The sequence below is a fragment of the Mesoplodon bidens genome (assembly GCF_964165515.1).
Source record: "Mesoplodon bidens genome assembly, chromosome: 5".
NCBI classification, from domain to species: domain Eukaryota; kingdom Metazoa; phylum Chordata; class Mammalia; order Artiodactyla; family Ziphiidae; genus Mesoplodon; species Mesoplodon bidens.
Window position 1 is genome coordinate 111,478,436 of NC_138161.1, and position 23,216 is coordinate 111,501,651.

Sequence of the window (23,216 nt, forward strand, 5' to 3'; positions counted from 1 at the left end):
TTAGTTTAATACTTAGTTTAATACTAAAATTAGTTTAATACTTAGTACTTAGTACTAACTACTAAGTACTCTTTTCTGGAAAAATTTTCTGCTGTGTTTACATACAGTTTTATGTGCTTATGTAAATAAATAGTATATATTGAAATGTTAATAATTTTAATGTGCTTTATAAAGGCTCCATTTTTTTACACGTGTTCAAAATAGTTTAAAACTAGCTTTAATTTATTTATACATGCTCTTCTTATGTGGTAGTGATCTGTAAGCATTTAGGTATGAAGGAAATTTTTTTCATTTCCGTGAAGCTTTGAGCATAAAGGATGGGAAAAAGGTGGTAGATTATGGGTGTCTTAAGTCCATTTAGACTGCTATATCAAAAACACCATAGACTGGGTGACTTAAACAACAAACATTTGTTCTCACAGTTCTGGATCTGGGAAGTGCAAGATTAAGACACTGGGAGATGTGGTATTGGGCAAGGGCCTGCTTCCTGGCTTGTAGACAGGTGCCTTCTCACTGTATTCTCACATGGCAGAGAGAGGAAGAGAGAGATAGATCATCTCTCTTGTGTGTCTTCTTCTAAGGGTACTAATCCCTTTCATGAGGACTCCACCCTCATGACCCAATTACCTCCCGAAGGCCCCACCTCCAAATATCATCACATTGGGAGTTAGGGCTTCAATATATGAATTTTGGGGGACACAAACCATGCATTTAGGTGAGGAAAGCATAAAGGGCTAACTGTGAAGTACCTAAATATGAAAAGAGGGAGTGGTGCTTATGGCCTTTGAACTTCACTAGTACTAGGAAAGCCCTAGTACTCCCCCTACCCTGATTAATGTAGAGCAGTGTTGTCCAATAGAAATATGGTGTGGGTTCATATATCATTTAAAATTTTCTATTAGCCACATTTTTTAAAGATTAAAAAAAAAAAAAACAGATGAGGGGCTTCCCTGGTGGTGCAGTGGTTAAGAATCCGCCTGCCGATGCAGGGGACATGGGTTCGAGCCCTGGTCTGGGAAGATCCCACATGCCATGGAGCAACTAAGCCCATAGGCCACAACTGCTGAGCCCGTGCTCTAGAGCCCACGAGCCACAACTGCTGGGCCCATGTGCCGCAACTACTGAAACCCACGCACCCTAGAGCTCGTGCTCCACAACAAGAGAAGCCACCACAATGAGAAGCCTGCGCACCGCAACGAAGAGTAGCCCCTGCTCGCCGCAACTAGAGAAGGCCTGCGTGCAGCAACGAAGACCCGACACAGCCAAAAATAAATAAATAAATATTTTTAAAAGTATTTTAAAAAAAGATGAAATTAATTTTTATGTATATTTTATTTAATACAGTATATCTAATTTTTTTTTTTTTTTTTTTTGCGGTACACGGGCCTCTCACTGCTGTGGCCTCTCCCGCTGCAGAGCACCGGCTCCGGACGCGCAGGCTCAGCAGCCATGGCCCACGGGCCCAGCTGCTCCGCGGCATGTGGGATCCTCCCAGACCGGGGTACGAACCCGCGTCCCCTGCATCGGCAGGCGGACTCTCAACCACTGCGCCACCAGGGAAGCCCTATCTAAAATATTTTATTATGTAATCAGTATAGAAAGTATTGACCATTTTTTTTCTTATTTAGTGTGCAGTTGTGTATTTTGTACTTATAATACATCTCAATTTGGACTAGTCACATTTCAGCTACTCAGTAGCCACATGTAGCTAGTGGCTACTCTATTAGACCATGAGATCTCTAGAAGAACTAGTAAATAATTATGATAGTTGTCAGCATATTGTCTAGACGATGTTCTTAAGTAAGGGTTTTATTTATTTATTTTTTGGCTGCGTTGGGTCTTCTTTGCTGCGCGCATGCTTTCTCTAGTTGTGGTGAGCAGAAACTACTCTTCCTCACGGTTTGCAGGCTTCTCTTGTGGTGGAGTACAGGCTCTAGGCGCGCAGGCTTCAGTAGTTGCAGTGCTCGGGCTCTAGGGCATGCGGGCTCTAGAGTGCAGGCTCTGTAGTTGTGGCACACAAGCTTAGTTGCTCTGCGGCATGTGGCATCTTCCCAGACCAGGGATCGAACCTGTGTCCCCTGGCATTGGCAGGAAGATTCCTAACCATTGCACCACCAGGGAAGTTCCTTAAGTAAGGAGTAATTTAATCTTTACAACAATATAGTGAGAACAGGTTTTTTCAGGATGCTTTTGAGTACAGGTGACAGAAAATTGTAATTTACTGGAATTCCAGAGGTTAATAGGGGCTTCAGGGTCGGTTTCATCCAGAGCTCTAGTTCCATTTCTTTGCTAACTTCTGTCAGCTGGCTTTATCCTCAGGCTAATAACAAGGTAGCTGCACATTTCTGAACCTCAGGTGCATATACAACAGTATGCAGAGGAAGAGCCAGCTGTCTCTTGCAGTGGCTTTCCTTTAAGAGCAAGAAAACTTAAAAGTTCCTTAACAAACCTTTACTCATGTCACCTTCACTTGAATTGGGTCAAGGACTTATTCTTGAGTCAAATCCTTTAGATGTCTAAAGAAGTTGTTACATTATTTCTTTCAGGAAGTATAGTTCAGATGCCCACAAGCATGGCCTTAGGTCCTAGATGCTGAGTTTGAGTCTCCCCCCTGCCAGTTACTGAGCTAAGAAAAGAAAGTTAGATCACTTTCTGATCTAGGAAAGCTTTTCTGTGTCTTTCCTCATCTGTAAATCATATAATGACCATTGTGGTTGTTTCTTCAGCAACTATTCCACCCCTGCCCACCATGTTTGGGGATTCATCCTAACTTCAGGGAAGGACACTGTTTGGTTTAAGTCAGTTTTTATCATTCCATTCCCTTGCTAGGGTTTAGTTCAGAAACCTATGCCAAAATGAGTCAGAACATGGCCTTCTGTTAACTGAGAAAAAGTATCACCTAGAAAGACTTCCAAAAATGTGTGACAGTGTAATGGAAAATGTGATAAGGACCGAAATGTGGAGGGATGAGGCTTTGATCAAGGTTTCATTGGGCTGACGGGAAGGCTTCCTGAAGGAGAGTTCCTGAATTATTCTATAGGAATTTGCCTCTCCGGATTTGTACTTCATTTGAGAAATTTTAATTCCTGCCAACTTGTTCTTTTTTTAAAAAATTTTCTATTCTTATTAAGAAATATTGGGACTTCCTAGGTGTTTGATAGGGAAAGAATCCACCTGCCAACGCAAGGGACACAGGTTCGATCCCTAGTCTGGGAAGTTCCCACATCCTGTGGAGCAACTAAGCCCGTGCGCCACAACTACTGAGCCTGTGCTCTAGAGCCCACGAGCCACAACTACTGAGCCCGCACGCCTAGAACCCATGCTCCGCAACAGGAGAAGCCTGCGTACCATGACAAAGAGTAGCCCCCCCCTCGCCACAACTAGAGAAAGCCCGCACACAGCAATGAAGACCCAACGCAGCCAAAAATAAATAAAATTAAATCTTTAAAAAAAGAAAGAAAGAAATATTGCAAGTATACTAAAAAGTTCAGAGAAGGATTGTTCTTTATTAATCATTTTTAAGGTGGAGGCAGAGCGACGAGCCAATGAGGAAGAAGAAAACAAAGCCAGTGAAGAATACATACAGAGATTACTGGCAGAGGAGGAAGAAGAGGAAAAGAGACAGGCAGAAAAAAGGCAAAGAGAGATGGAAGAACAACTGAAAAGTGATGAAGAGCTGGCAAGAAAGCTAAGCCTTAAAATTGTAAGTTTTAAGAAAGAACTTTGAAGTATTTACATTCCTATTGCTTTGACTATGTGATTTTGAACAGTCTGAAAAAGGAAGCATTCACTATAACTAGAAACTATTTCTGACATATTTGCTCTACTTAAAGCAAAACTTTCTTGGCATACTGTTATATATTTGCTCTAATCCAGGTATGCTTTAAAAAACCATTTTTGTAAGTTGTTAGTAAATTCAGTTATGCAGGAAAGCTATTCAGTGGAAAATGAAAGCTCCATTTCCCCCACCCCCCACTTCTCCACTCCTATTCCTATTCCATTACATCAGTCTCTTTCCCCAAAGGTTAGTTAGCACTATTAACAGTTTCTTATAACTTTTTTTTTTTTTTTACCTAAAAAGGATGTGTGAATCACACTGTTTTTCTCCTGACCTTTTTCACTCGGCTATTTCTTAGAGATTTTTCCTATTATATTACTACATATAGTGTATAATTCTTTTGTAAGAGTGGCAAAATATTCCATTGTATGGATGCAGATCACTTTTTGAAAGTGAAGCACATTAAATATTTTTTTAACTTCTTTTTTTTCTCTGGCCACGCTGTGCGGCTTGCAGGATCTTAGTTCCGCAACCAGGGATCAAACCAGTGTCCCCTGCAGTGCAAGCACAGTCTTAACTGTGCTTTCCTGGACCACCAGGGAAGTCCCTAAATTCTTAAATAACATATTAAACCTGGATTTTGTTATCTTGCCGTAGTTAAATTACTGCCCAGGGGACGATGAATTAAAGAAAGGATGATAAAACACATACTGTAAGACCAAAGGATACAGTGGGACCCAGTGATTTGAAAGAACCTGGCAGAATCACTTGTAGTTCTTTTAAAATACTGAATCTCTGGGGATGGGATTTAGGGAATACCACTCCCAGAGGCAACTAGGGAAGTCTGATGTACATTCAGGTTTGAGAGCCTCTAAAAACAATTCCTCTGCTTTCAAACAACAAATATCTTAAAATATACTTACCCAAATTAAGTATATCCAGAATTGGGTTGTTTTTTTTTTTTCCCCCATTTTCGAGAGGCCTGCCATTCATAATAATATACCCAAGTTTTAGATTATATGCCCTTTTTAAGAATGTATTTCCTTTTAAAATTTAAGTGGAATAGCTTTGGAGCAGTACACAATTGAGAAATTAAATAAAAGACATAGACCATGGAACTTCCCTGGCAGTCCAGTGGTTAGGACTTGGCGCTGTCATTGCTGTGGCCCTGGGTTCAGTCCCTGGTTGGTGACTAAGATCCTATAAACTGCACAGTGTGGCCAAAAAAAAAGACATAGATCAATAGAATAACAAATGGGATAGGAGAGAAAATAATATCAGAGAGGAAAATCTGGGGTCAACTTTGTCTTTCAAGAGTTATTGTTTTTAATTCTTCGTGTTTTCACATCGGATTATAAGAGCAGATCTACTGATATTTTAAAATAATTTTTCGTTTACTTGTAAAAGTTTGGTGGTCCTAGGCCAAATGTCTACCGCCACCAAGTATATTAATTTTTCCAATAGTGTAGTAAGAGACTTATGAGACTTCCATGAGACAGCAAGGAAATATTGATGATATTTATTGGTATGCCCTTAAATCCCCAAATTAAATTATTTTATGTAAAATAAATTTTATTCCAGGTACAGCCACAGCTCTGAATTTTTCCCTACAGATTAAGGTAGTTATAAATATGAAATTATTCATTAGAAAAGTTAGCAGAAATTATCAGCTTATGAGATTAGTACCATCATGCTCTTTGTGTTTATAATGTAGAGTAAAAATGCAATTTAGACCAACTTAGATAAATTTTATCTTGTTTATATTAATTTTTGCATGGTCCTTATTATTCAAAGGATATATAGAATTTAATAATTCCTGAAAAATTCTATTGTGGATTCTGAATTGGTCAATAGCTTATTTTATTTTAAAATTGTTTTATGCTTTTTCTGCTGTTGAAGAACAATTTCTGTGAGGGAAGTATCTTGGCTTCGCCCTTGAATTCCGAAAAATCTGATCCAGTCACAACCAAGTCACAGAAGAAAAGTAAGAACAAACAAACAAACACTGGAGATATTCAGAAGTAAGTGAATATAGTTTACTTCTATATCAAAATTTGGCCCATCAGCTCTGCATGAAAACCCTCCAGATGGTCTGAGGTTGATGTAAAGTGAAAATAAGAGAGATGCTCACATAGCTTAGATTCCTGGCTAGCATGAAGAGGGATGTGAAACCTTTTTTATCTTCATTGCTCAGGATTTCCATGTTGTTCCCATTTCCTTTTTCTCTTAATTTAGATTCAGGTGAGACTCTAGTTCCATATAAGGTCATCCTCATTGAAGGAGTTTACAGTTTGGCATCTAGATCATTACCCCACCCTCTTTTTCCCAGTTTATATATTACATTCCTTCCCTACTGTACAAAAAACATAAGTCAGGTAGTCAACAGTGGAGTGAATTTAGTTGCCCCAGAGTGCCCCTCATAGCAACAGGAAGAGTTGATGACTCTATGAGGATATAAGCTTTTCCATAGTAATTCATAGTTGAAAAAGTTTATCAACTACAATCTAGACTTCAAAAACATGTAAGGGCTTTTGATTCAACTGGGTAAATATGTGCAGGTAATTTGCTTCCTTTCAAAGTTCATAGAAATTTAGGATTTGAGATGGTGGAAATTTGGGACAGGGAGATGGAGATAGATGGGAAGAGGGCAGCATTAAATGAGGTGATTGCTATTAAAAGAAGAAATAGACATGCAACATCAATATTGTTAATGCCTGATATAATGCAAAGTAGAAGTCGAGAAAAACCATTAAAAGAAAAGCAGGGATATTTCATATTGATATAATACTATTCTACATAAAGGATATAACTGTCATGAATCTTCATGAATCTAAATATATATTTTGAAATATATAAAGATAAAAATTTACTAGAAATATAATAATAAACTGATGAATTTAAAAGCAGAAATTGAAGAAACTGAGAAACTGGTGGATTAAAGGTACACAAAGTTAAAAACAGATAAGGTCTAGTCTCTGAAATATATGAAGAATTCTTAAATATAAACAACAAACTAGATAGAAGTGATGGTTGCACAACTTTGTAAATGTACTAAATGTACGCTTTAAAATGGTTTTTTATTTTGTTTTTTTGTGTGTGTGGTACGCGGGCCTCTCACTGTTGTGGCCTCTCCCGTTGCAGAGCACAGGCTCGGACGCGCAGGCTTAGCAACCATGGCTCACGGGCCCAGCCGCTCCACGGCATGTGGGATCCTCCCGGACCGGGGCACAAACCCGTGTCCCCTGCATCGGCAGGCGGACTGTCAACCACTGTGCCACCAGGGAAGCCCAAAATGGTTAATTTTATGTTATATGAATTTCACCTCAAATTTAAAATAATTAACAAAAAGATTACTAAAGTGTTTTGAAAATTAAGAAAAGCTACTAGGTAACTCATTGGTTAAAGAATAAATCTTTATGGAAACATAGAACTGAAAATATTATACATCGGACCTTCTGGGATATGGCTGAAGTAGTATTTAGAAGGCTTTAAATGCCGTATCAGAAAAAGAAGAAAGAATGAAAATATATCTAAAATGACACGTCCATAACAAAAAAGAAGCAGACTCACAGGCTGATAACTAGCGGTTACCAGTGGGGTGAGGGAAGGAGGGAGGGGCAATATAGGAGTAGGGGATTAAGAGGTACAGGTATTAGGTATAAATTAAGCTACAAGGATATATTGTACAACACAAGGAATATAGCAAATATTTTACAATAACGGTAAATGGAATATAACCTTTAAAAATGTGAATCCCTGGGCTTCCCTGGTGGCGCAGTGGTTGAGAGTCCGCCTGCCGATGCAGGGAACGTGGGTTCGTGCCCTGGTCCAGGAGGATCCCACGTGCTGCAGAGCAGCTGGGCCTGTGAGCCATGGCCGCTGAGCCTGCGCGTCTGGAGCCTGTGCTCCGCAACGGGAGATGCCACAGCAGTGAGAGGCCCGCGTACCGCAAGAACAAAACAAAACAAAACAAACAAAAAAAAAGTGAATCACTGTATTGTACACCTGTAATTTACATGATATTGTATATCAACTATACTTCAATTAAAAAAAGAAAAACAGGACTTCCCTGGTGGTGCAGTGGTTAAGAATCCGCCTGCCAATGCAGGGGACATGGGTTCGAGCCCTGGTCCGGAAGGATCCCACATGCCGCGGAGCAGCTAAGCCCGTGCGCCACAACTACTGAGCCTGCACTCTAGAGCCCGTGAGCCACAACTCCTGAGCCCGCGTGCCACAACTACTGAAGCCCACGCACCTAGAGCCCATGCTCCACAACAAGAGAAGCCACTGCAATGAGAAGCCCATGCACCGCAGCGAAGAGTAGCCCCTACTCGCGGCAACTAGAGAAAGCCCGTGTGCAGCAACGAAGATCCAAGGCAGCCAAAAAAATTAATTAATTTAAACAATTTTTTGAAAGAACAGCAGAAACTGACATAGCAGTGTAAAGCAACTATACTCCAATTAAAAAAAAAAAAGACAATTCCAGAAATATGTTGCTGGCTTAATAATTAGAAAATGAATCAATGCAAGTTAACCTATTAACTGTTTAAATATGAAAAACTTGGGAATAATTCTTGATAAAGTCGGAATAGAAACTTAACCTGTTGAAGGATGTCTACCAGAAAACCTGTATCAGATATCATACTTTATGGTAGAAAATAGAAATCATTCCCCTTTTAAGACCAGGAAAACACAGTGTCGTACTGGAGATTTTAGTCTTTACAGTAAGGCAATAAAAGGAAATAAAAGATTATAAGCTTGGTAAGGAAGGGGAAAGGAGCTATTGTTATTCAGAGGTGGGATAATTTTATAGAAAGCCCAAGAGTTCAGAGGTACATTTTTAGAATTTGTAAGGGATTAGCAAGCTTGGTAGATATAAAAATCTATACAAAAAGTCTATTGCAAGGGACTTCCCTGATGGCACAGTGGTTAAGAATCTGCCTGCCAATGCAGGGACACGGGTTTGATCCCTGGTCCGGGAAGATCACACATGCCGCGGAGTAACTAAGCCTGTGTGTCACAACTACTGAACCTGCGCTCTAGAGCCCGTACACCACAACTACTGAGCCTGCGTGCCACAACTACTGAAGCCCGCACGCCTAGAGCCAGTGCTTCACAACAAAAGAAGCCACTGCAATGAGAAGCACGCACACTGCAACAAAGAGTAGCCCCCGCTCGCCACAACTAGAGAAAGCCCGTGTGCAGCAGCGAAGACCCAGTGCAGCCAAAAATAAATAAATAAAATAAATAAATTTATTTTTTTTAAAGTCTACTGCAAATGTAACAACAAAGATTCTGTTTGTAGTAGCATCAGAAAATAAAAAGTACTTAGAAATAAATTTATTGAAAATTCTAAAAGTCCTTATGGAGCATGTTATAAAATTTTACTATATTAAAGAAATACGTAGTAGCTGTAGGTTGGAAGATGTCTAATGTTACAAAATTGCTTAATGTCATATCTCTCCAAACTGATCTATAGGTTAAATGCATTTGAAGTCAGAATCCCAACCTTTTTGTTGTTGTTTTTGTTTTTTGGGGTGGTTTTTTTGGCCTTGCCACGTGGCATATGGGGGATCTTAGTTCCCTGACCAGGGATCAAACCCGTGCCCCCTGCAGTGGAAACACAGAATCCTAACCACTGACCCGCCAGGGAAGTCCCACCAACCTTTTTTTTTTTTTTCTTGCATTCTGATTTTAAAATTTATATGGACGAGAAAGGGCCTTCAGATACTCCTGATGAAAAATAAAATGTGTGGTGGAGGTATGGATGCTTCAGATTTATAGTAAGTTAACATATGTGTTATTTGCACAGGGATGGATAGACAAAATGATAAGACAAAATAATAGATAGCTTAGAAACACACCACAGTTTATAGAACCTTTATGCTAGCTTTTGTGTTTGTTTGTTTGTTTGTTTGTTTTTGTGGTACGCAGGCCTCTCACTGTTGTGGCCTCTCCCGCCACGGAGCATAGGCTCCGGACGCACAGGCCCAGCGGCCATAGCTCACGGGCCCAGCCGCTCCGTGGCATGTGGGATCTTCCTGGACCGGGGCACAAACCCGTGTCCCCTGCATCGGCAGGCAGACTCTCAGCCACCGCGCCACCAGGGAAGCCCTAGCTTTTGTGGTTTTAAAATATGTTCACAAATCTTTGATATTTCTCCCTTCAAAAGACTGAGCCTAATTTCCCTCCCCTTGAATGTGGGCTGGACTTAAGTATACACATAGAATTACCAGAAGGGACATTGTACACTTCAGAGAGGGGGACATTGTACACTTCAGAGAGGGGGACATTGTACACTTCAGAGACTAAGTCCTAAAGTGACTTTTCTCTTTTGGATTATTTGCTCTGGGAAAGTTAGCTGTCATGTTGTGAGCAGCCCTATGGAAAGTCCCACATGGTAAGGAACTGGGGCCTTCTGCCAACAACCAGTAAGGAAGTGAGACCTCCAGAATAGCCTTTGTGCATGAGCCTGGTTGGAGGGTGATCCTCTAGCCTCAGTCAGGCTACTGACCAGATGACTGACCAACATCTTGACTGGACCCTCATGAAAATCCTGAGCCAGAACTACCCTGCTAAGCTGCTCTTGAATTCCTGACCCTCAGAAACTATGAGATAATGTTTGTTGGTTTAAGCCACTAAGTTTTGGGGTACTTTGAATAACGAACACAGTAGTCATCGTTGCTGGTCAGTGGGGAAATGATGTACTTGTCAATAAATGCCTGTGGGACAGTGGATAATATGGGGGGGAAATTAGCTTGGACCTCTATTCATACTATCTGTAAAAATTAAGGCGAATTAAAGACCTATTAAAAAGACAAGGGAGGGCTTCCCTGGTGGCACGGTGGTTGAGAGTCCGCCTGCCGATGCAGGGGACATGAGTTCGTGCCCCGGTCTGGGAAGATCCCACATGCCGCGGAGCGGCTGGGCCCGTGAGCCCTGGCTGCTGAGCCTGCGCTTCCAGAGCCTGTGCTCCTCAACGGGAGAGGCCACAACAGTGAGAGGCCCGTGTACCGCAAAAAAAAAAAAAAAGACAAGGGAATTCCCTGGCAGTCCAGTGGTTAGGACTAAGTAAGTAAGCAAATATGTAAATATATACATACATACATAAAATAAATATTTAGGAAGATAACAAAGGAGAATATCTGTAGAGAGGGATGCTTTAAGGAGCAAAACAAATAGACTATAATAAGATTAAAAATGTCTTTATCAAAATACCTTTAGGGAATAAAAAGATAAGCTGCCCTCTAAAAGAAGATATTTCAACTTATTTACTGGAAAAAGTTTATTATTAAAGAATACCCACCTATTTGTGAGAAAAAGACAGAACTACAGAAAAAGAGGCAAAAATTTTTGACATCACAGAACACGAAAGCTGAAGGCCAATACATATGTGGAAAGATTGAACTTTATTAGTAATCAAGGAAATTTTAATTTAAATTACAGTGAGGCAAGCATAGAGAACAGACTTGTGGTTGTCAAGGGGGAGGGTGGCGGGGGAAGGATTGGGAGTTTGGAATTAGCAGATGCAAACTATTATATATAGGATGGGTAAACAAGGTCCTACTTGGAACACAGGGAACTACATTCAATATCCTGTGATAAACCGTAATGGAAAAGAATATATCTATATATCTATATAACTGAATCACTTTGCTGTATAGCAGAAATTAACACATTGTAAATCAATTATACTTCAATAGAATTTTTAAAAAGTTACAGTGAGGCATGCCACGGAGCAACTGGGCCCGTGAGCCACAACTACTGAGCCTGCACGTCTGGGGCCCGTGCTCCGCAATAAGAGAGGCAGCGACAGTGAGAGGCCCGCGCACCGCGATGAAGAGTGGCCCCCGCTTGCCACAACTAGAGAAAGCCCTCGCACAGAAACGAAGACCCAACACAGCCATAAATAAATAAATAAATAGAGCAAGCTGTCAACAAGTAAAAATAAATAAACACTATTTAAAAAAAAAATTACAGTGAGGTCATTTCACATATACAAATATTGAATCATTATGTTGTATACCTGATACTAATATAATGTCATATGTCAATTGCACCTCAATAAAAACAACAACAAAATAGTGATGAGGTAACATTTCATACTCATCCTATTGGAAAAATTAAACTTTCTGGCAATATTAAGTATCCTAGAGGATAAGGAGCACTTACACTATAGGTTGATGCTCTATGACTGGAGTGTAGACACTAAAACCCCAGAAGACATGTGCAAGAATGTTCCCAGCAGTACTATTAGTAACAGTAAAGAGCCAGAAGCACCCACATGTCCAACAGTAGACCAGAATACTGTTACTTTCCAACAATGAAAATGAATTCTGGCTAAGGAAAACATGCCTGATTCAGGAAGGTGTTGTGTGAAGAAGTCAAGTTGTGGAAAGATACATGTAGTATGATTCCATATACGTAAAGTTCAGAAATCATACAGTACTAAGCAATAAAGTGTTTAGGGGTACTAGTGTGTGTTAAGACTACTTTTAAAAGCAAGACAGGGGCTTCCCTGGTGGCACAGTGGTTGGGAGTCCGCCTGCCGATGCAGGGGACACGGGTTCGTGCCCCGGTCCGGGAAGATCCCACATCCTGCGGAGTGGCTGGGCCCGTGAGCCATGGTCGTTTGAGCCTGCGCGTCCGGAGCCTGTGCTCCGCAACGGGAGAGGCCACAACAGTGAGAGGCCCGCGTACCGCAAAAAAAAAAAAAAAAAAAAAAAGGAGGCCAGTTGTTAGGGCTTCCCTGGTGGCGCAGTGGTTGAGAGTCCGCCTGCCAATGCAGGGGACACGGGTTCGTGCCCCAGTCCGGGAGGATCCCACATGCCGCGGAGCAGCTGGGCCCGTGAGCCATGGCCGCTGAGCCTGCACGTCCGGAGCCTGTGCTCCACAATGGGAGAGGCCACAACAGTGAGAGGCCCTCATACTGCAAAAAAAAAAAAAAAAAAAAAAAAAGCAAGACATAAGACCAACACATTATAAAACAACTATATCCCAATAAACATAAAGTAAAATAGACCAAGGGGAAAATAAATAAATAAATAAAAGCAAAAGATAAGAGCATCTCAGGATAGTTGTAGCCTGTCAGCTGGGACACACAGAAGGCCCCATAAAGAATTTTAAAATCAGTGATTTTTTTCCCCTTAAACTGAGTGGTAAGTATACGGGTTTTTACGATAATATAAGATTTTACAACTTTTTTTAAAGTATATATATATTAATCTTAAATGTAACTTCTGGAGAATTTTTACATATGTATAAACTACACTCCAGATTAAGATACAGACTGTTTCCAAAAGGTTCACTTGTATACTTTCCCAGTCAGTATCTCCCTCCCTGTAACTATGATGTATTAGTCATCAATTTTATACATATTAGTGTATACATGTCAACCCAATCGCCCAATTCATCACACCACCACCACCACCACCCCTTACATATATTTTGTAACTATTTTCTTGTAAACTATTTGTTTTTATGAGGTAGGCCTATGTATATAGTTTTTTATAAAGATCTATAAGACATAAGTGAAAAAAGGAAATCACAAAAGAATATGATTGCTTTAAAAAAAGATAGTGTGCAGTATATAGAAATAATTTTTTAAAAAATTGGTTACATATGAGGAAGCAAATAAGAATGGAAAGGGATGATGACACATATTTCCTACATGTATTCATATATTACTTGGTTATTACAAATAAACAATATCCCAGAGAGTTCACAAATCTTCACCAATTATGTTAGATGGGTATCTGATCACACTTTGTTTTGTTTTCTGCTTATGGATTTCTGAACAACTATTAAGCTGTAATAATTCTATGTTGGTTTTAATATACTTGGTTACTAATATCTAACATTGGCAGAAGGAATTCTTCAGCTTTGGGAAACAAAATTAAAATGAGACTAAACCTGGACTCCTGTTTTATCAACTGAGAGGTAGTTCTTATTCTCATAAGTTTTCAGAGTAAATATTTAGGTTGATGCAACTAAATATGCGGTTTAGCTACTATTTTATCTATAAGGGATATTTATTCTTTATATGAGATCTTTGTCTAGATTTTATTTTAATGTTATATATGCTACACGTTGGTGCTTTGGGCAATGGAACTTATGATTTTACATATTTGCAATCAGACATTTTTCCATTTTTTTCTTTAATTATAAAAGCTAGCTGCTCTTTGAAAATCACCTAAAGTTACCACCACTTGAAGACAGCCAACATTTGTGCCATTTTTGAGCATAGTTGTATATGTGTTTGGATTTTTTTTTTTTACAAAATCAAAAAAAAAATTTTTTTAATATACCTAACCTCTTATAACCTGTCCTTTTATTCCCATTTCTTTTATGCTTTCCATTATATTACAGACTTAATATTTTCAGTGGCAAACAGCCTATTAAAGATGCTTAGATATTTAGAGATGTGCTCTTATGCTGATACATTGATAAATCTTTTATATCTCTAAGTAGATAGTTGATATAAAATATGTACATAATAAAATATACCAAAATGGTGAAGAATCTAATCATAGACCATTTTTCAAATAGAGATAAAAATGTAGAATTTCTGGCATTAAAAAGAAACTAACATATTCCTTCTCCTGACTTAAAATGTCATTTCCATTACTTTTGGGAAGACTATACAGTCTTACGTTGTTTTGATGCTAGTACCTACCTGTTTAAATTCTTTTGAGAATTAAGGAATAATTTAGATTTGACTTTTACTTCCTTTTCTGCTATTTTTCACTAAAATATATCAATACTCAGACTTCTAAGTTTTGCTCCAGAAATAGACCAAAATACCTGAGACAGGGAGATGAATTACACTCTTTCTGATAAATCAGCCAAGCAGCAAGCCAAACAGCCTTCAGCATAAATAGCTAATCTGGCTTTATTATATTGGATACATGCCACTTGTGTTTCAAAGCATTCAAATTTTGGTAAACTTTTTTTTTTTTTTTTTAAGGTATTTGTCACCTAAATCTCAACCTTGGTCAGCATCACAGTCTGAAGTTGTACAAGAAGACAGGAAAGACTCCATATCTAAGGTATGTGGATGCTAAAGATGTTCTTGGCTTGGCAAGTTTATTACTGCTATAGATTGTTAATACTTGCAGTTTCCTAACTTTTTTTAAGTCACTATAGTAAATGGAACAACCTTTCTTAGTCACCTTAGGCTCACTTAGGCTAGGAGTCAGCAGACCTTTTCTCTAAAGAGCCAGATAGTAAATATTTTAGGCTTTGTGGCCCAAATGGTCTCAGTCACAACTGTTCAGTGATGCTGTTGTCATTTGAAAGCATCCATAACAATATATAAACAAATGAGCTTGTCTTTGTTCCAGTAAAACTGTACAAAAACAAGCACCAGGCTGAATTTGGTCCATGGGCCGTAGTTTGTACATCCCTGACCGAGATCATCAGACTCACAAAACTAAATAGGCTACCCCTGGTACCAGCTTCACTTAAAGGATTACACAGTGGTAAACAAAGCATGCTAGTAGGGTAGCTTCAGACATCAGGCATATCTATTCAGCAAGAATCCTCACTGCAGAGCTCCTAAGTGATGGCCTGGAAGTGAGACCATGCAGAGGAGCGTAGTAACCACCCAGACTTAGAAGTCCCATGCTCCATAAGAGTAAATTATTTACTGTAACAACTCATGGGTGTGGCTTCCAGGGGTCTTGGGAAGGAACACAGCCAAAGAGTTGTAAGTCACTTACAGAAGCCCTGAGCTTTGGCTTCCTGCAAGGTATTTATAGATCACTCCTAGTTCTCCTAGTACAGATGCAGTTCACCAGTAAGGGTCATTTTTACCATAAGCTTTGTGGCCTAGTAACACAGGTGACATTTCACCTCTATCAGGCTTCCAGGAAAATAGAACTAGGAAAAGCCAGCTGACACCAAGGTCAGTTTCCTACATGGAAGTTTTATTAACCCTTTACTCACAGGTTCCTAAACTTTTTTCAGTTTAGCTAGGTGGTTTTATAGCACCTAACATTTAATGGACATTTATGTGCCAAATAATGTATTTATTTTCTTTAATCTTCATCACAACCACCAACTCTGTAAGGTACCCTTCTTGTGCCCAATTATAGTTGAGAAAACTGAGGCATGCAGAGGCAAGAGAATTGCTCAGTGTCCCTTAAGTAGAGGTAATAGAGGGAGAATTCAAGTCCAGACAGTCTGGCTCATGCTGGAACTAAGGATTGATGGGAGAGGCATTGTAGGCTAGGATTTTTTTTTCCTATCCTGGTGTTAATATTCACAGCAAAACTAGGTAAGCAACCTAGAATTTGTCCAATCCAAACTACATTGGTTCATAAAAAATGTTATGAGGAATGATAAATGCAAAGCAAAGTAGGTAAAAGAACAGATTTAAGATCGCAAACAAGGAGGAATTTTTGTTTTGAAGCAAGTCCTCATTGAAGCCTTTTTTCTTTTTTATTTATTTATTTGTTTGGTTGGTTAGTTGGTTGGTTGCACTAGGTCTTAGTTGCAGCATGCCTTAGTTGCGGCTTGCTGGCTCCTTAGTTGCAGCATGCATGTGGGATCTAGTTCCCTGACCAGGAATCGAACCTGGGCCTCCTGCATTGGGAGCGTGGAGTCTTAACCACTGCGCCACCAGGGAAGTACCGAAACCTTTCTTCTTAAGGCTTTCCCATGGTCAAAACTAATCCTAGGTCTTAACTTACCCAAGACCTGTAAGTGAGAAGAATTATACTGGCTAAAGCAAGGGTTCTTAACCTAAGGTCTGTGGGTAGAATCCACAGAGTACATATGAACCTAGATATAAGGAAAAGTTTATCTTTACTTCCACCTGACCTCTCATTTTAGCGTTTCCTTTAGTTATGAATGTAGGCAGCAAACCAGTAAACCATAACACTGTTAACAGTACCTGTGACTTTGTCACCAGTAGATAACACAGGTTTTTAATTACACTACATTTGTTGCAGCTCTCTTGAAATATCATTTATACTCATCCCTCCTTCAGTGTTACAAATTATTAGACTTGCCACTAGGTCTTATTATTTAATGTATTAATAGAAATGCATTATTACATCATAAATTGTAAGATTTTAATAATTGTGTTGCAATATAAATTGTTCCATATGTATGTATGTATGTATTTTTGGCTATGTTGGGTCTTTGTTGCTGCGTGCGGGCTTTCTCTAGTTGCAACCAGTGAGGACTCCTCTCTGTTGCAGTATGCGAGCTTCTCATTACAGTGGCTTCTCTTGTTGCAGAGCACGGACTCTACGCGCATGGGCTTTAGTAGTTGTGGCGCACGGGCTTAGTTGTTTCACGGCTTGTGGGATCTTCCCAGATCAGGGCTTGAACCCATGTCCCCTGCATTGGTAGGTGGATTCTTAACCACTGAGCCATCAGGGAAGTCCCCCTATGTATTTATTGTTATGTTTAAAAATATTATTCTCAAAGAGGTCTGTAAGCTTCACAAAAATGCCAGAAGGAGGAGGGTTTGTGACCCAAAAAGGGATTAAAAATCCCTGGGCTAGAGGAAGTTTGTAAGATGAGAAGTCAAGTCATGGTGCCAGCTCCTGGCCATATATAGAACTAGTTGGTGGATTTTAAACTGTAGGTTTTCATGGGAGTGAAATGAAGAAATACCTTAATCTAAATTGGCACACAGAATACAAATACTATTAAGAATTAATATATCTTATTAGTAGTGATAATAATTACCTTATAGTGACAACTCAGCTTTGGTATCAGTGTAATTAGACTTATGTATTACGACTTGCTGTTTCCCCCTGGTTCACTCAGTGTTTTCCTGTTTTCTACAGGAAACTGACAGCAGTGATGTGAAGAGCCCTACATGGCAAGACACAGAAATTGAGGAAGATATGCCAACACTTTCTCCTCAGATATGCCTTGAAGTTCATGAACAAGGTGCACAATCTTCAGTGGAGTCACCTATGCCTCAGTTATGTGCCAGTGGTAAAGAATGGTGCCTTGAAGGAAAAGTCAAAACAAGACCGAGCAATCATGAAAAAGAGTTATGTGTCATAAATCATGAGGGACCTGAAGCCAGAGTTCCCTACTCTGGAGAAGCTGCAATGAAGCCTTGTGGCAAAACAGAGAGTGGGTGCACTGTATCAGATATGACACAGATAATTAGAAATAACACAGTTGAGACAGAAAATGAAGAGTCTCACCTACTGATCAATAAAGATATCTCCAAAAGAAAAAACCAGGAATCTTTGTCTGAAGCAGTCAGGGATCCATGCTTTTCTGCAAAAAGAAGAAAAATGTTGCCCAAAGCTTCCTCAGACCAAGAAGAAACAGAAATGAACTTTACCCAAAAACTGATAGATTTGGAATGTCTACTTTTTGAGAGACGTAAACAAGAAGAACAGGACAGGTTATTAGCATTACAGCTTCAGAAAGAGGTGGATCAAGAACAAATGAGGCCAAACCGGCAGAAAGGATCCCCAGATGAATATAAGTTACGTGCTACATCCTCACCTCCAGACAAATCACTGAATGGACAAAGGAAGAATTCCAAAGATAGAAACTTCAAAAGACAAACTGATCTAGAGCATCCAAAACCTAGGAGAGGCTCAAAAAATGAAAATTGGCAACCTTCTTTTAAGATCCAGTTGAAACGTTCAGTTAATGGAAGAAAGATAACAAATTCTACTAGAGATAATTGTAATGTATCTAAAACTCCTCATTCCCTACAGCCTAGTAAGTCACAGAAAAGTATTTTTCAGATGTTTCAGAGATACACAAAGTAGTGCTTGGGTAAGGGGAGTGTTGTATAATCTAGTGAAGCTCTCTATCATAGATTCTTTATAAATTCTTCATTAATTCTGCTCCGTGGGCACACTCACTGTCCTTAATTAAAGGACGGCGTGATTACAGGGGAGGAATATACAAATGTGTTTCTGCCAAACTTGGTTGTAAGCAAGAGTCCCACTCCTTTCCTTTTTTTAATAACTGGTGTACTAAATTTAAGTTGACAGTCCTTATGGATATAAAAATGCCTTGGCCAACTCCCAAGAAATCTTCATTTCCATGCATTTCCCACCATATGCATGTTTTGTGGCCTTCACGCACCTTTTTGTACTGACTAGTAATCAAAGCAACATTATAATATACCAAGTAGCTAAGGAATCCAGGCAGGGTTTAGAATCTAAGTTTTCTTGCAACTTTCCCATATATTTGCAGAGTACTTGAAGTGCATCTTCCATAACACTAATCTAATTTCCATGTCCACTTCAATTACTTTAAATATTACAGCATATTTTTTTTTACTTAAAATGGGTTAGGATCAACGTGAAAGCAGAAAAATCAGAGTTTTCTGGAAAATTAGGACTTAGTTGACAGAAAGGAAACTAGACTCGATGCAGAAGTAGCTAAGCTTGGGATGAGGCTGGGTGGGGTAGATTGACAATTTGGAGGCCTTGAAACTGAGTGGATGATCAGACAGCTGGGTCCAGGCTAGAGTAGCAGGTGTAGTTTGGCAAAGTATTCTTCCTCGTGCTTTCTTTGCTAGATGGCACAGAAAACATTTGGGTTTTAACAGCTTTTCATAACATACTACCTAATCTGCTAGTCCAAAAAAGGTGGGGGGAATTTACTGTAGGAGAGTTATGTCACAGTATCCTATGTTGTAGAACCTGACTAACCATGTGTTTATTTCCTTATGTTAACCTTTGTATTGATACTGACTTTTTTTTTTTTTTTTGCGGTACGCGGGCCTCTCACCGCTGCGGCCTCTCCTGTTACGGAGCGCAGGCTCCGGACACGCAGGCTCAGCGGCCATGGCTCACGGGCCCAGCCGCTCCGCGGCATGCGGGATCCTCCTGGACTGGGGCACAAATCCGCGTCCCCTGCATCGGCAGGCGGACTCTCAACCACTGCGCCACCAGGGAAGCCCAATACTGACTTTTATTTGTGTTTATGGACAAAAATAGAAAGTACGATATTTGGGTTTGGCCCTGTCTTGCCCCCGAAAGTTAAATCAGAAGGCTGCGATTTCATTTTGTGAAATTTAACTTAGAGACTGTTAATCTTTTGTTTCATTAATATGAACAACTTTGAGCAAACAACCGTTTTCACAGCATTGCTGTTGATATCTAGTTAGCCATCCTTTTAAGGTAATAATGCAATATAATGTCCTAGAGCTAATAATTCTAGCTTAAATTTGTCAGTGTTTTTATACATAATTAAGATTTTTTTCCTCCAAATTTTGTAACTGAAATTCTGTAATCTTTGCATACTTGATGGCGTCTACTTCAATATTGATTGGGTAATTATGGGTAGAATTCTGATGCTAATTTAAATTTTAGTTTGCCCTTTCTCAAAAGTGATTGTCCCCTGAGTAATGATTGTGCTGAAATGTAGTTAGAAACTAACCAAATTTGTCTAAAATATATCTTTTCATCAAACCAATATTTTTTAAGACCAATTTTGCTTTACACATTAGTGACTCTTCAAATTAAAAGTTATATAATTAAATCTTCCTGGAATAGTCCATGACCAAAGAGGGGGGAAAATAGTGTAATGTATTTAGGATTTACATATATAACCACTTATTTGTCTGTGAAGAAGTCCTCCTGACTAAAGTTGGTTTTAAGATAAATTTTAATTTCTCAATTAATCTTTCTGATACTACCATGTATGCATTTTTGTGAGAAACTAGTAAATGTTTTGTGTCAGTCATTAGAATTTACTGATACTTTCCTCCCATTTTTATGGAAGGGATATGAGAGTGTTTAATTTCTCAATGAGTGCTAAAACTATGCAGGGGTTGAGAATCTGAAAATTAAAATAATTATTAAAAATTGAAATGGACTATGTGTTTTTCACAGTTAAATAAAAACACATGAAAATAAAAAGTTCTGCATAACAAAAACTACCATAAAGGAAAATCAGGAGACATGGCAAACTTGAGAAGAAATAGATACAACCCATCACAAAGAGCTTATTTCCTTTATATAAAGTGTCTGCCAATATGTTTAGAAAAAGACTAACAACCCAAAAGGAAAATTAGAAAAGTTTATGTTCCCAAGAAACATAGTTCCCAGGAAATAATATATAAGTGGCTCTTAAATGTGTGAAAAGATGCATAATATCACTTATACTAATACTCATACATTTTTCCACCCTTCAGATTAGTAAAGGTGTTTTGTTTTTTGGGTTTTTTTTTTTTCCCCAGTCTTGGCAAGCATGTGGGTAAATAGGCACTCTTATATGTTGCTTGGTATGAATAGAAACTTTTAAAGCCCTAGAGAGGTAACCTTGGTAATCTACTTCTAGGAATTTCTTAAAGCTGCTTTCACATATATGTAGAATGGCATGCATAAAACATTTTTGTTTGGCATTGTTTGTAATAACAAGCTTAGAAACAACCTTAATCATATCAAGAAACACTAAACAAATGATGGTAAAATAGAATACTATACAGCAATTAAGCAAAAAACCCACTTTACTGATACGAAAAGAACTATAAGATATAGTTAAACAAAAAATACAAGATGTAGAGTAGTGTACATAGTGTGCAACCATTTATCCAAAGAAGAGAAATATATATTTAAGAGAGAGATAAACAGTGTTGCCAGCAGGGAGAGAAACTGGGTGGCTGGGAGACAGGAGTGGAAGAATGACTTTTCTCTGTATGTTCTTTTATAATTTTAAGTCATATTGAATATATCATCTCAAAATTTAAATGTTCTTAAAATATTACAAGATTAAGGATGCTTAGGCATCTCAACCTATACCACTCTAGACAGTCCTTTTTTGCCTTTAAATTCTAAGAATCATAATTTAGGAAGGTTTTTCAGTGCAAAAAAAAAATAACGCGAATTTTTGGAAATAGCATTGTGAATGAATTTGAATATATTTAGCTTTAATGTACTATTTTTAAATTATTTGAAAGCAAAGCTTATGCTTTTCAGGTAGCAATGCTGCAGACCTGCAGTCCTGCTGAGAACAATGAGAAAAGCCAGATAAAAATGTAAAATTTTTACATTTAAAAATTAAAATGCTTTACTTAAAAGCATCAGAAAGCTACTGAAACAATGAGGACTAACTTAGGGGCTAAGATTCTAGAGAGGGGAGATTTGAGAGGTGAACTGATGTTTGCAGCCACTTTTTCGCTTGTAGCATGTGCCTATTCTGAATGCAGGACGAGAATCAGGGCTGCTGCTGGTAAACAGAGAAACCGGCAGAGAGCTCTTGGCCATGTCATGAAGCTGGAGTGACAGTATTGGAGACTTGGGGTCATCAAACACAAGGTCGGTTTTCCCATCAAGATAACTGCAGTTTTGAAACTGTTAAGAGCAGAGGCTAAAAGGCTGAAAACCTCTGAAAAGCAGAGAGGAGTTGTCGTCAGGCTCACACTGCTGATGAGACAAGAACAGAGTTCAGGACCTACCGGGGAAGGAAGCGTGTTGAACACACCAGGGCCTCAATTGAAAGCCCTAGCACAGAAGTCTGCAAACTGCATCCCAGAGGCCAAATCTGCATGCCGCCAATATTTGTAAGGCCTGTGAGCTAAGAATGGTTTTAAATGGCTCTTCGATTCCTTAGTTCACATATAAGGAATTGAACGATGGGACTAGTAATTTGTGCATGAGTTTGGACCACCAAAACAAGGGCATGTAGTGCAGGAGGGAAGAAAGAATAATTTCCTTCTTAACTTGGTCTCTATCTGTTAATCTCACTTTCTTAATCTGTAAACGGGAATCAGTGTAACCAAGAATTGCTATCAAGAGTTAAGGGTAGGGCTTCCCTGGTGGCGCAGTGATTGAGAGTCCGCCTGCCGATGCAGGGGACGCGGGTTCGTGCCCCGGTCCGGGAAGATCCCACATGCCGTGGAGCGGCTGGGCCCGTGAGCCATGGCCACTGAGCCTGCGCGTCGGGAGCCTGTGCTCCGCAACGGGAGAGGCCACAACAGTGAGAGGCCCGCATACCACAAAAAAAAAAAAAAAAAAAAAAAAAAAGAGTTAAGGGTAATGGGACTTCCCCGGTGGTCCGGTGGTTAAGAATCCGCCTTCCAATGCAGGGCACACGGGTTCGATCCCTGGTCGGGGAACTATCCCACATGCCGCAGGGCAAGTAAGCCCATGTGCCTCAATGAAAGACCCTGCATGCTGCAAGAAAGATCCTGTGTGCTGCAAGTAAGACCTGACACAGCCTAATTAATTAATTAAAAGACAAAAAATCAAGAGTTAAGGGAAGTAATAGAGTACCTGGCACAGGCCCTGACTCAAAAACGAACCTTAATAAGTGATAGTGCCTTTCTCCTGGCTATCTTCCAGCCCCACTACTCCATCAGTCCCACTTTTGGGAGAGTTTCACTTTATCCAGTGACTGTGTGTACCGTAAGTACCCACGTGTGGCATCCAGTAAATTGCAAATTACCTTTGTCTACTCATGAAGACTACTCACCTCTCCCCTACCAGATGTATCT

At 39.4% G+C, this 23,216-nt stretch overlaps 1 protein-coding gene across 3 annotated transcripts in view; it reads left to right on the top strand.

The window, feature by feature from the left end:
- RNF168 (ring finger protein 168) overlaps window positions 1–22,537 on the top strand; it is a 54,111-nt gene extending 31,574 nt beyond the window's left edge. For 2 of the 3 annotated variants that reach the window (XM_081234339.1, XM_081234340.1), the window contains exons 4-8: window positions 3,524–3,703; window positions 5,678–5,799; window positions 14,745–14,826; window positions 17,581–18,484; window positions 21,908–22,537. In XM_081234339.1, coding sequence (XP_081090465.1) covers window positions 3,524–3,703; window positions 5,678–5,799; window positions 14,745–14,826; window positions 17,581–18,484; window positions 21,908–22,005 — 1,386 coding nt within the window. In that variant the 3' untranslated portion in view covers window positions 22,006–22,537. Of the gene's footprint in view, window positions 1–3,523; window positions 3,704–5,677; window positions 5,800–14,744; window positions 14,827–17,580 lie in introns of all 3 variants that reach the window. The other variant, XM_081234341.1, reaches the window with a different exon arrangement.
- Window positions 22,538–23,216: the final 679 nt, after the last annotated feature.